Raw genomic sequence first — 13,855 nt, 5'->3', positions numbered from 1 at the left:
GAATACAATATAGCAAACTTAATGCTTCCAATAAAAGTTCTAAGGATCTAGTTTTTTTCACTATACTAGGTTCGTACAAAACTGTTGAATACGTTGCCTGAATGGTAGGGATTTGGCATAAAGCCAGAGCCAGAGCATATCAACACATTGACATCTACCCTGGATTTGAATTGCGCGTATATTTCACAACACAAACATTCTTGTTTGTCCATAATATTGTGTCCGTTATTTATGCATCAATATTCTTGCTAGGAACATGTAATATATATATATATATATATATATATATATATATATATATATACATACATATACATATGCCTTATGAAAAAAGTTTTCCGGTAATAGAAGAGCAAGGTAATTTTCTCTGTTCTCCAGCATTTGGATATAAAATGCTCCAATTATTATTCTTCAAACATTTATCATATGATAAGCTGTATTTTCATTAATTAAATTTTATTTTTATTAAATTCTGCACCTTGTACATGACTTCTTGGTGCTTTGTTATACTTGATTGTGACTTTTCAAACATTAGTTTGAAGTTAAGTTTTTATATTTAAAAAAATCTTTTTAATACAGATAATGGACTATGAATAATAGTTAATAAACTACGAAATTAATGTTTTAATCGTGGAAGAAACTGGTCTCATAACTGATATATCATATTTGAACAGGTTTTAAAAGTTTTAAAAAGCTCTTCATTTTAAAGCCTATCAAACACGTATCTAAATAAGTAAATTAGGTACGTCGATCATTTTTATAATAATTACTAGCTGTAAGTGGAATTCTGTCTTAAGGCAATTAAGGCATCGTGCCTCAAGGCAAATTGCTGGAACTTCCCGTACCAAAAATTATTATTTTTTTAAAAACGATTAACATTCTTGAAAAAAAAAATACTTTGAAAAAATAAGATTTTTGAGAAACTAAATTGGACAAAAAATTACTTTTTTTTGAAAAAAAATTTTTTAATTTCTTTTTTTTTTGAAAAAAAAATTTTTCTTTATTTTGACATATTGTGGAAGATCTGAACTTTTTTTCAAAGCAATCGTACTGCTTTAACTGCATAGGAACAAAATATAAAGCGCGTAAGCGCCGCGTCGCTGTCCAACGCATAAGCATTGGTACGGAACCCATAAGAATGTTAACAAAATGTATACTTATTGTTAAAATCTCTATAAAATATCTGATGATTTGATGTGCATATGTCTAATGATCATTTTTGACCGCCGAATGGCTCATTTTTTTACTTTTTCCTCCATATCTCCGAAACCGCTAGACCTACCTTCATGAAAATTTTATCGATTCTTCATCTTGTCAATACAAGTGAAATGTTTTTTGAATTATTCAAATCGGACGCTCCGTTCTCTTAAAAACTGAGTTACCGTTTTCGGCACTTTTTGCCCCGTATCTTCGGAACGGCTAGACCTGCTTTCGCCAAAAACTAATCAGCACGTCTCCTTATCAATACGAATCGAATGTTTTTTGAATTATTCAAATCGGTTGATCCGTGTTCCCGAAATCGTCGACGAAAATTTGTATCCGCACATACATACACACACGTACATACATACACACACACACACACACACACACACATACATCCATTTTTTCTAAGGTATGCCAAAATGTTCAGAAACCTTTGAAACGTAAAGATATATAAAAATTTTCATTTTCGATTTTTTTGCGATTACTATAACTTGCCCTACGGGAAGTTAAATATAAAAATAGTACAAATGAGAATAGTCAAAACTTTAAATATCTTAATAAATTATAATAACAAATAAGTTTTTGCTGCATCCACATCGAGTTAGGAAATAGAAGTATTAAATTTCTCTGAAATAATTCTATACATTTATTAAACTCCTAAATTACTACCAATTCATACGAAGATAGACCCTTCATATGGTGTTACCATAAGATTTATATTTTATCGGAGAATTGGCCCCATAATCTTTCATTTAGAAAGAGTATGTAATATCAAATAGCATTGTAATTAATGTAATAAAATAGAAATTTTATACTGGACCTAGGTAAATATTGATCAGTGTCTATGATAAGAGGTTGGAAACTAAGTACGTGCTGAGTTACTAGTCCAAATGTAAAATACCTTTTGTAGTCGTAGACGGATTAGATGTCCATCAGTAAAAAAAATATTCATTGTGAAGTTTTCACTTGGCATTTATTAAAAGATTGAAAATTAAATAAACATGTTAGTAATATTTTTTATTTCAGCAAAGGTAAAAGGGCATCTTATACTCACGAAATGTGATGAGCTGGTTATGGTGACAAAGCCTTAAGAAAGGTGGTGTCAAAATTGGTTTGCCAAATTTCTTTCTCAAAGATGAAAAACGTCTAGTTGAAGTTGATTACAAAGGAATTGTCTACTTATACTGTTATTACTAACCAAATGATCAATTCTGATGTCTACATTTTATACAATTAAAAAAAATTAAACCACACGGTTTAAGCGGCCTAAATTGGTAAATCAAAACAACTATTCACATATCTTTCATAAATCATTGGCATCACATATTTTCGACAACTCGGCAAACAATATTGAAGAAACCAATGTGGTTGGGATGTGTTTTTTGTGAAAGTGAGATGATGATGATGCTGCACAAAAAAAATATCTTTAATTTTCTAACAAAAATCCGCAATTACATAGTTTCCAACAGAATAATATTTGATGCTCGTTGGGACGTATTGAAATGTATGCATATCTTTGTAATTGTGCATCAAAGCTTAGAATATTGACTAAATTACACATAGATATCATCAGTATGATTTACATATCATCATCGGTATGATTGTTGCTGGCTCGTCCTCCCAAAATTTAACCAGCACGTATCCTTTTAAATTGAAATCGAACCATTCAAATCGGTTGATCTTTGCTCACGAAATAGTGGACAAAAAACTGTTCATAAGGTATGCCAAAATGTTCAGAAACGTTTGAAACGTAAAGATATACAACAAATTTCATGTTCGATGTTTTGCGATTACTATAACTTACCCTAAGAGAAGTTTAAAATACGGTTTATTGTAAAGAGCGTTCCGTAATTTGTCAACGGTCATCGCAATTGCGTATGAACTTGCACAAGTTCGAATTTACGATTCTCATTTAATTATAATTTTTCAAACATTTTTAATTTGGAAAAAGTGCGTGGTGTCGCATTAAGTCGATTTGGAACTATCGCACGTATCTCGGGCCATAGATAAACAAGTATAATCTCGGGCGTTATGATAATTAGATTACTTAACGAATTGATCTTCGTAACGGCGATATGAGAGCGCTCTCTAGGTTTACGCTTGACGCGTACCAATGTGCCAGAACGTAAATGGATTGGATGCATTAGCCAATGTCGGAGGAATCTAACCCAATCAATTCGCAATGAATTTATTCAGAGTACGATTCTAGACACTATATAATGGAAGGAAAATTATTGAAAATATGCCAGTAAAACTAATTTGGTATATAAATACGTTAAAAATAATATTAAGCGTAGGGGATGTACTGACAAAATGTCCTGGTGTTTTGTTTTTTAATGATATTGATTTATTTAATAATGCTAGAATCTGGTTGCAACATATTAGAAGGAAGATGAACTGCCGCAGTCTCGAACATTATTGTGTCAATATGGATGCACACAAGCCAAAAGATGAATACATCAATATGATACTTTTGATCCAAAATGTCCATAAAAAGGACGATAGGTCCAATTGCAATCTTGATTTAAAAGACCTAGGCTAAACAAAAGCCACTATACAATACTAAATAATAATAAACTTATAGTTACTGCACTAGATATTATAACCTGTGTGAATCGTTTTTACTCATCTTAGAATCATTGACTACCAGTAACGTTTAAGCTGGAACTAATTACAAAAACCATTTATAGGGGAGAAATAATGACATATAAGGTAAGGACATACTGAATTCCTGATTTTTAAGAAGGCTATTCACAAATCTTTTGGGATTCTTAGGATCTGAATCAGCATCTGAAACATAAGTCCAAAAAGAATAAATCTTACACCGTAACCAACTTTCGCCGGGCCCCGAATTGGAAAAGAGATCTTTGCAATAAAAACAAGTATCTTATTTTTACTTGTGGATCTTTGGTATGTTTTCAGAAAAAGTTAGAGTAGACAATCACACAGGTTTAATTTTTTTTTGCATTGAATGAACTGCCCTGTAGTATGGTACTTATTTTGCCCATTGTATAAACATGCCATTATGTCCAAAACTGAACCAAAATAAATAAATAATTAAAATTCCTGATTCCGCTCACCTGATTAATAGAATAAAATTGATCAAAACCACCAGTGCTGGCATAAATTACAAATATCAATAAACAAGTCCGCAAATAACATGAGAAAATCACCCTCAAAATGAACTTTTGAAGGTGCGATTTACGTTTGAACTGATCACAGCGAGGAGACTGTGACAATGACGCCCAACATCTGACGCATGATTTCTAATGTGGTTCTTCTGAAAGATTTTCTAGATCTTAATGTTTTTCTCATAAAAATTTGTTAATTTATGCGTAGACATATTGTATGCTCGTATTTAAAAACATGATATAAAGTAGTAAAACATTCGGTAAATTTCTTAATGATTAAAAAAATTGACTAAAACACATAAGCAATATGTATAATAAGTATAATATTAACGATTATTTATGCATGCAGGTATATGCATCCATTTTTTTCTCTACGCTTTACCTTTTTTAATACAAGTTCAGAAATCACACAAGCAAATACGATATTTCTAGTTTAAAAAAAAGTAAAATATACTCACAGATCGAATACTAGGTAGTGAAAATTTTCCTCTTGAATGCTGTCATGTAGTCGTACTGAAAAGAAGAATTAAATATGCGTAAAACATGATTATATAAGTTAAGTTACAAATATTACTCGTATGTAAAAAGTCTTAACACAAATAAGACAAATATTGTAAATGTGAGAAAATCCTCAGTTAGAAGGAAATCGATCAGCATTAGGAACAAAATTTTTTCAAGTGTTCATTATTCCTAATACAAAAGTTTCAGTAAACAAAAATATGTTGATTACTATTAATTAGTACAAAATGGTAGTAAAGTTTTGTTTTTCATATCAGATATTGAATATAGAATTATTGCAAAAACAAAAGTGCGGACAAACAAGATACAAACTTTATAATATATTGAATATTTATCATGCATAGACTTTTAACCCATATTATCCAATTTAAAGTAATCGTTATTTGATACTTGTTATTTATATATTTAAGCATTATTGTAAGTTTTTTTTAACAAATTGACAATTTATATAGCTTTCTAGAATTAAGAATGGAAAATTCAGAACAAATTGAAAATTAGTTCAATTAAACAAAAAAAAAATAAAAAAAAACAAATTAAATTAGTAAATTAATATCCTTAACTACCGATTTATTTGTTCACAGTTAAATCATGAAATTAAAAAAGTTATCCTTTTTAAATCATTGATGATTCTCCTAGCAACTTGCTCTATTTTATCTAAATATATTTAAATTTAAAATATAAACCTGATGGTGTGTTATATTTCTGGAATTGCAGTTCATTTTTTATATTTATTCTATTAATAAAAATAAATTATGCGATAAATTCTTACAGTAATAAGCTAAAAAATTAGAAATCAATTTGCTGCACCTTTAATATTAATAGAAAATAAGTAATATTCTCTATTAAAAATTTAATTGAAAAAAAATAGTAGAAAATATTGGTCTAATATGGGTTAATACTAGGGAATGCAATATCGGTTATACCCAAAAACCGGTATGCTGTATAAACTTTCGGCGGTATTAATACCGGTATTTACTTTAAAAATATTGGTATTTTCGGTATTGAAACATAAGTGCTAGTTGATACATGTTACACTCGAGCTTGAGTTTTTCCTTTAAAAAAAATATACTTTTAGGTCGTTCAACATGTGTCAAAAAATTATCTCGACTCGTCATTAAACTAAATATTTATTGCTTGCCAGAAAACTTCATATCGTGTCATAATGAATAAAATCTGACTACTAAATAATGATGTTTATTTCCAATATTTAAAAATTGTAACGATTTTTTTAGTGACATCGCCAAAATATTCTATACCATAATTACTCAAAATGAACAAAATAATTATTTTATTTTATGTTAGGTTCATTTTTTATATTTGTTCAAGTTACTTTTAATTTAGTTCACATTTTTCGAAGTTGTAATAATACCGGTTTACCGAAAATACCGGTTTACTAAAATACCGACAACGAATAATTTTATCGGTATTGCATTCCCTAGTTAATACCGAAAAACGTAATCTATATATATACAAGATATAAATTTTATAGATACTTAGATAAATTTTATATAAATACAATTACACATTTGAAAAAACAGAATGATATAAATATGCTTATGAGGATACATGAACAAATAATAAAGATAGTATTCAAAAATAACTAATTTAAAAAAACAGGGTATAAAATGATTCGATATACATATGTAGAAAAATATGACAGCATGCAAATAATAAGAAATGAATAAAAAGCCGCAATAGTTGTGACGACTTTAAAGAATAAAATATTTTTGGTTATATATTAATTAGAATAAATAGAAAATCGAACAAAGCTCACAAATGTTGAATAAATGCAATATAAATATATATTAAGAAATAAAAGGACGTCACAATTTTACGATACATAGCATTCAGTGGCCATTCATTATAGATCACAAAAATTAAAATAGAAATAAATCGAGGAAATATATAGCGAAAAGGCAAAACTGGAGAATAATTTAATAATATATAGAATTAAATATTCAGCATTGGAGTTTTAAATGATATAAATAATGAGAGTTTAAAATAATTGAAAGAAATGAAAGTAATTAAATTGAAATAGACACATATACACATGTATAAGGTTAGGTATATGAATAAATAAAAATAAATACACATCATACGTATATTTATTATATGCGTATGCATTTATGTATAATGATATATAAATATTATCTTTACAGCTACTGAACATAAAAAAATCTAACTATTTTTTTAATATTTATTATAAACGTTTTCTGCATCAAATCTATGAAAATTGTCAAGTTTGGTAATAGATAATTGATAGATTTCAATAAAATTTTATGTACTTAAGTTTAAAATGTATGTCCTTATATGTACTAAATGTTCTCGCAATCAGTTGTATTTCTTGGAAATGAAAAAAAAAACAATAAAATTCTTAAACTTAAATAAAAGTTGTTTCACTAACTGATCAAAATTACTAAAAATCAAAAATTTAGGGTCCAATTTTCCAATAAAATATTATTTTCACATAGCGTTGTTATGGCAACGATTCTTTCTTCATATAAATTAGCAGTAAAAACTGTCAAGATGCTATGTATTTTCTATTTTATATTTCAGATATAAAACCTAAAGCAAAAAGTGCACAAACGTCATTTGAAAATTATCATAACTGCATGTTTCTGATGTGTCATTAATAACACATACGTGAAGTTAGGTCTTATGTGTAAGACGTCTGATATCAGCAAATACATAGCATTTTGACAGTTTTTAATACCAATTTATATGAAAAAACTACCGTAACACAGTCTTGCTGTAATATTTCTATTGTATGGGAGAATTGACCCCTTAATTTGTTTATAAGTAACTTGAACAGTATTTTCCTCAATTTTGACTTTTCTAGTAAAATAATTAACACATTAATCGGAAATCACATGTAGAAATAAAATTTAGTAAAAATTTGTGAAAATATAACACGATTAACAAATAAAAATCACTCCATCAAATTACATCGATAAAAACGACGAAATATTCTTCCAATATTTTTTGAAAATAAATAATAAAATTTATATTCATTGAATAATCTGAATTAAGTATTGCGATTATAAAAAAATGCTCCCTGAATGCGTTAATTTTTATACAATTAATTCGAATTATATTATTACCTAAGTACGTCAGAACTTCAGCGGGCCAAACTTTATAAAGACATAGAAATCAAGTCGTTAGGTGTGAATTATAATTTGTATAAAACATGAATTTACAACGGATATTAGTTATAGAAATTATTATTAGAATAAAAATATTTATGTAGTAATATATTTAAAAATATAGAAATATATACATATAAGATATATGAGTTAGAAAAAACCAAGGACTCCGCTAAAAATTATATTGGGCCTTAGTTTGTATATATAAATGTCGTCAGAAATTTAAGCATAAAAATTTTGTGAAAAAAAATATGAAACTAAATGTGTATTAATAAAAATATAAGTAAGAAATACAATAAAACTATTAGTTGTTACAATTAAATTTTGAACATTTTATGCGTGCCGTACTCACCTATATTTGGATGTTGAAGTTTTCGACAAATTCTTGCTTCTCTTTCTAATTTTTGAAAATCTGAAAGTAAGGGAAAAATACATTAATTAGATAAAATATAAACGATATTCAATAGATGTATAACAAATGTATATGCTTACTTAAAAAATCTAAAAATGACTAACGCCGATATAAATTTTTAAAATATTTTATGAAACAAACAGTATAATAAATTGTTGATTCTTTTTCTAATTTTTGAAAATCTGAAAGTAAGGGAAAAACATCAGATATTGTATAAACGATATTCAATAAATGTATAACAAATGTATATAATTACTTAAAAAATCTAAAAATAACTAGCGTCGATATAATTTTTTAAAAACATTTACAAAAAAATGTAAAAAAAACGTTGTTTCTCTTTCTTATCTAAAGTTAGGGATTTCCCACATCAATTAGATAAAATATAAACGATAGAAGTTGAAAAATTATTAATAATTTCTTAAAAAATCTAAAAATGATGGATGTGATATTAATTTAAAAAAATACAAAAAAGTGAATTACAAAATAAGATTTTATGAATAATACTTCGAAAGCCAACAAATAACTATGAGTGCAGTTATTACGTATTTATAAATATATTTTATATTTAAATTTATTTATTTAAAATATAAAAAAATATAAAAAATATATTTTCCTCCAACTCGTTGTATAAAATATAATTTTTCATTCTATATCGTAACCATAATTTTAAAATAAATATATAACTAGTAACCCTTTGCACTCCAATATTTCAAAAACTCCATATTAAAATGAGGCTAATAAGGCGTCAATGGTGTGCAAGGGGTTAAAATTCATTTATAATATTATGTGGCTCAATGCAGATTAAAATATCGAATTATTACTATTGAATATATTACGTATATTGAATTTTAATAAAATATAATAATAATGAATGAATAATAATACGAATTGTTTTGTAGTGTTGCTGTAAATTAAAAAAAATTATAATAGAAATTCAGGGACCAATTCAGGGATAAAATTGCAATTTATGAAAATGTTATGTTACGGATTTATCTTCGTATGAGTTGGTAATAACGAACCGCCAAAAAACTACGTATTTGCTGTGCAATCAGGCGTTTTACACATAAAACCTAACTTCACGTATTTGTTATCAATGAGACATCAGAAAGTTGCACTTATGATATAACAGAAAGCGTTTGTGCATTTTGTAGGTTAGGTTTTTAATGTAAAACACCTAAGCAAATACATGTTTTTTTGACAGCTCGTTACTACCAACTCATACTAAGATAGATCCACAACTTAGGATTACCATTACATTCCTATTTTATACCAAATTGATCATTTATTATTTATCATGTATAAGATTTTAAAAATCAATCAATGAGAATAAAAACATGTATGAATTTTGCACAATAAATTATGCAAAAGGTAAAAGGCAAAGGACACTGTAAAGAGTGTAATTTTGTATAATGAAAAATAATTTATCATGAACAAAATTTTGAAAGCTAATTATCCTCTAAGTTTTGTTCAAACTCCATCACATGTTACACAACCTGTGTGTTCTGTTTTCGCCATAAATTAATTACTGAAACTAATTAACGGCTTGTTTGTAATGAATTAAAATAGACTTTCATCAAAAACTATTGCGTTACGAGAAATTTGGTCGAATCTTTGATGATTACATGTGTTTATTTTTAGTAGCGTAGTTTTGCAAACGACCTTACAATGAAATAAACAAGTAAAACTGATGTGTCGACCATAAAGTAGAACCCTTTGATACCCATTCCATTATTCTGACGTTTTACAGAAAAGCTGTTAAAGTTTTAGTGCCGTTTCTGGTACGAAGGTGCGATCGTCGCCAGAGGTAAAACACATCAAAAAGGTGGATTCGCCTTTTATGACATATCGTATGCATGAATTTCGAACTTTTTTTGATGAGGAAAACATTAATAGTATATCGAACGCAAAATTTTAACGTTTCATTAACTTTGTGTGAAATAAAGAAAAACTCGAAAATATACCTTTCACAATATCTTTCCGTTTCAATACCTTTTAATCAATTTCATACATCTTAATAAAATGTCGAAACAATTACTCAATGTCTCAAGTGTGACAGATTGTAATTAAAAATATAAAAAAATATTAAAAAAAAAAATCATAATCTTGATAACTTTTTTTGCTATTATTAATGGATGCATGAAGGTAGATATTTTGAAGGTAGGTTTATAAATATGCTTATGTGTCATAATATTTGAGTTCACGAATACTATACAGATGGCACAAAAATTTACTTAATGATGTTGAAATGAAACTTTCAATTGGCATGCGCTCTATCTAAATGTTTATATTAAGAGCTAATACTATTACAGATTCATTTTTTATTAATTTAGAAGCATTGGCGCCCTTGGTAGCAAAGAAATTCGAAAATGTCCTTGTTAAGGACCACCCTAATATATATATATATATATATATATATATATATATATATATCTTATCATATTTATATTATATATTTATACTTATTATAAAGTATCGTGTTTGTAATACGTTTATATGCACATTTCTTCGTGATTCGAAGTCAAAGAAGACATTGAATTATATAGGCACAAATTAATCAATTTAGATCGCTTATTTACCGGTCAAAACAATATAAATTGAGTCCACGCCAAACTATAAAATTTAGTCTGGAATCTTTATGAGTTATTATCACGCCATTTACTAAAGCACCTAACAACTTGATATCACGCAGATATCTGGTTCACAAAGGGCACCCGTAGCTTTCCAGGTAAGTTGGCCAAGATTAACAAGAATGTGTTTACCTATTAACTTTGACTAGCATTTTCAGGTCGACTATAATGGAAATTGACGTATGTAAAAGATTTCATTAATTTTTTTTAATAACAATCAGGTTGGTAGTTACCCCAGAGGGTATGAACCATGTGATGAATTTTACTAGATCAAATTAATTGGCCATAATTTTTTTTAGTCTTCTCTTTTCTGGTTTATAGAGTCATCAGACGCAATATATTATGAATTTAATTGCAAAACCTTCGAATCATTATTAAAAAAACTGATATTTCTAATAGAAACTTTCTACGCGTATATGGTTAAAAATGATTACCAATAATTCAATTATCATAAAAATTTAATATATTTTTAGTAAATAAATATTTTTAAATCTTTCATATCTCATTTAGTATGGTATCAAGTACATCTAAATTACAATTTGAATAATAATAAAAGATTTGGTTGTAATAGTTTTTAATCTTCAAATAGTCCCACAGGAAGAAGACATTGAAACGTCGGAAAATCTTGATGCAATATAAAATAGAGCTTTTGCGTATGACATATATAGTATAATATATTACATGTAAATATGCGACGTGTACTTTTCTAGAAAGTACCTTAGCCGAACCTCAGGGGATTAATTCGTCATGCACATTGCATCTGTTCAAATATTCCAGGACTGCTATAGTTATATATATATATATATATATATATATATATATATATATATATATATATATTTATTTGAATGCGCAAGCGTTAAGATTATACTTTTGCTCTTCCGATACGAGATGTCATAAAAATGAATGCATTGCGGTGCGGCGTCTGAAGCTACAAAATGGTCCAAAAGGACGCTCGTTTGCTTCTCCCAAGACATCATAAAATAAAAGTTATCATCTTAATACACAATACCAATCCATTATACGACATCTCACGGTTATTAAATATTTAGAAAAAAAACTGACACGTTTGATAAAAATTGGCCGAAGATATCTTGGATAAGTTTATTTTTCAATCAACTTTAGGTGCCAATCCTCGGATAAAAAATGGAAATGTTATGGCAACGCTATGCTATTCGTAGGAATTTATCTATCCGATGTATTTATGAACCTTTTTACCCTCGGCCTACCTTATATTTACCATGAAAAATATTATTATTTATTAAAAAAATGACTTGTAAATTTTTTTTGTTAAATCAAGTTTTTTCATAAAACTTGAAAAATCTGAATCGAAATTCTGTGAAAAACGTACACAAAAAAACAATAATTGACCAGTTATCAATCAGATTAATAATGATTAATAAAACTTGGAAGAGTGGTAGGAGGGTGATAATAGAGGGTTGCATGCATGTATTTTTCAAACTTGCATTTAAAAAAAATTAAGAAAATTTATACAATAAATTGAAAATAAAAAGTTTGAGTTAGACAACCCTTGATAAAACTAATTTTTTTAATGTGAAATTGAGCTTTTTGCTAAGCTCAAAAAATCTCATATATATTATATATACCTACAATTTTAATTTCTTTTTAATATCCTACATATACTAATATTTACCGTATACCTAACAATAATAATTATTGTTTTTTAAATTACTTTTCACGCCAAAATGCGTATACATTGCATTTCATTTAAAAATAGTAAATGTCAATTTCATATATCCAATATGCACTAAATTTATAAATGCCAAAATATTTCCTTCTTGGTCAAAATTTAATATAATATGATATAATTATTTTTCAATAATGTATGTATAATTGATTGGCAATATTGCCTATAACATAACTTGGAATAATCAATGTATTTGTTTCTTCTTATTGAAGTCGTTAAAAATTCAATTTTTTTGATGTGTCAAAATTTTGTTTATGATTAATGTTAAATTTAATATGTCGCTTTTTCATTGTGATCTATAATGTTTTGAGGAAGTTTTGGTATCCGAACTAATTTGGTAAGCAAATCAAATAAATATAAATTATAAATCTATTTATCTAATAATTTTCATAAATATTGACAAATGTCATTTCACTTTTTTTATGTCAACATTTATTTAAATTTATAAACATTGATTTTTAATTAGATTTAAAACTATAAACAGTGATTTTGAATATAGCATTTCATCTAATTTGGATATAAATGTTGGATATATCTATATATGTATATGTTTTTGAATTATATTTTTTGAACTGTCTAATATTTTTTTTTCAAAAATCATAAATCTTTTTTTCTCGAATTAATATTGACATTTGTCATATTAGTGTTTTGTTTTTTTTACATTATTCGAAAATTCTCTTCATAATTCGGAGGATTGCTTCTATTTTGCAAAACACCGTTTATTTTACTATGTTGACAACTATCTCATTAAATTATAAAATATTCAATTATTCACCACTTTATGCATATTTACATCATTAGACACTTCCACAGATAATGAATTACCGATTGACGCTAAACAAACATTACAATATGAATATGCAAAATCATGAATTGCAACGAATGCAACGCGTCCTTTTGAATAATTAAAGCGCTTGTAACACAAATGCATGTCGAGGACTTTATAGTAAAATGTTCGTTACAGAATCACTAAGTAAGTAAGAGTAAGTGTTGAATGAAATTTAATTTTGTAAATCGATGAGCATTTATACATACAGCAAACAAATCTAGCAAAAAAACTACGTCATAACATAGAAATGGCATTTTAAATTTTTAACTCATGATGTAAT

General features: G+C 27.1%; 1 protein-coding gene across 1 annotated transcript in view; it reads right to left on the bottom strand.

Annotated features, from left to right (window-relative positions):
• Nucleotides 1-13,855, bottom strand: part of LOC113376181 (calcium/calmodulin-dependent protein kinase type II alpha chain-like) — a 297,389-nt gene that overhangs the window by 236,732 nt on the left and 46,802 nt on the right. Inside the window, exons 4-5 of the mRNA XM_026616099.1 lie at nucleotides 8,352-8,411; nucleotides 4,796-4,850 (exon numbers count right to left, since the gene is read on the bottom strand). Coding sequence (XP_026471884.1) covers nucleotides 4,796-4,850; nucleotides 8,352-8,411 — 115 coding nt within the window. The remainder of the gene's footprint in view (nucleotides 1-4,795; nucleotides 4,851-8,351; nucleotides 8,412-13,855) is intronic.

This window comes from Ctenocephalides felis, unplaced genomic scaffold (genome assembly GCF_003426905.1).
Source record: "Ctenocephalides felis isolate EL2017-DRISC unplaced genomic scaffold, ASM342690v1 CF-g0.4_SCAFFOLD_01886, whole genome shotgun sequence".
Taxonomy (NCBI): Eukaryota; Metazoa; Arthropoda; class Insecta; order Siphonaptera; family Pulicidae; genus Ctenocephalides; species Ctenocephalides felis.
This window is presented reverse-complemented; position numbering and strand designations above follow the sequence as displayed.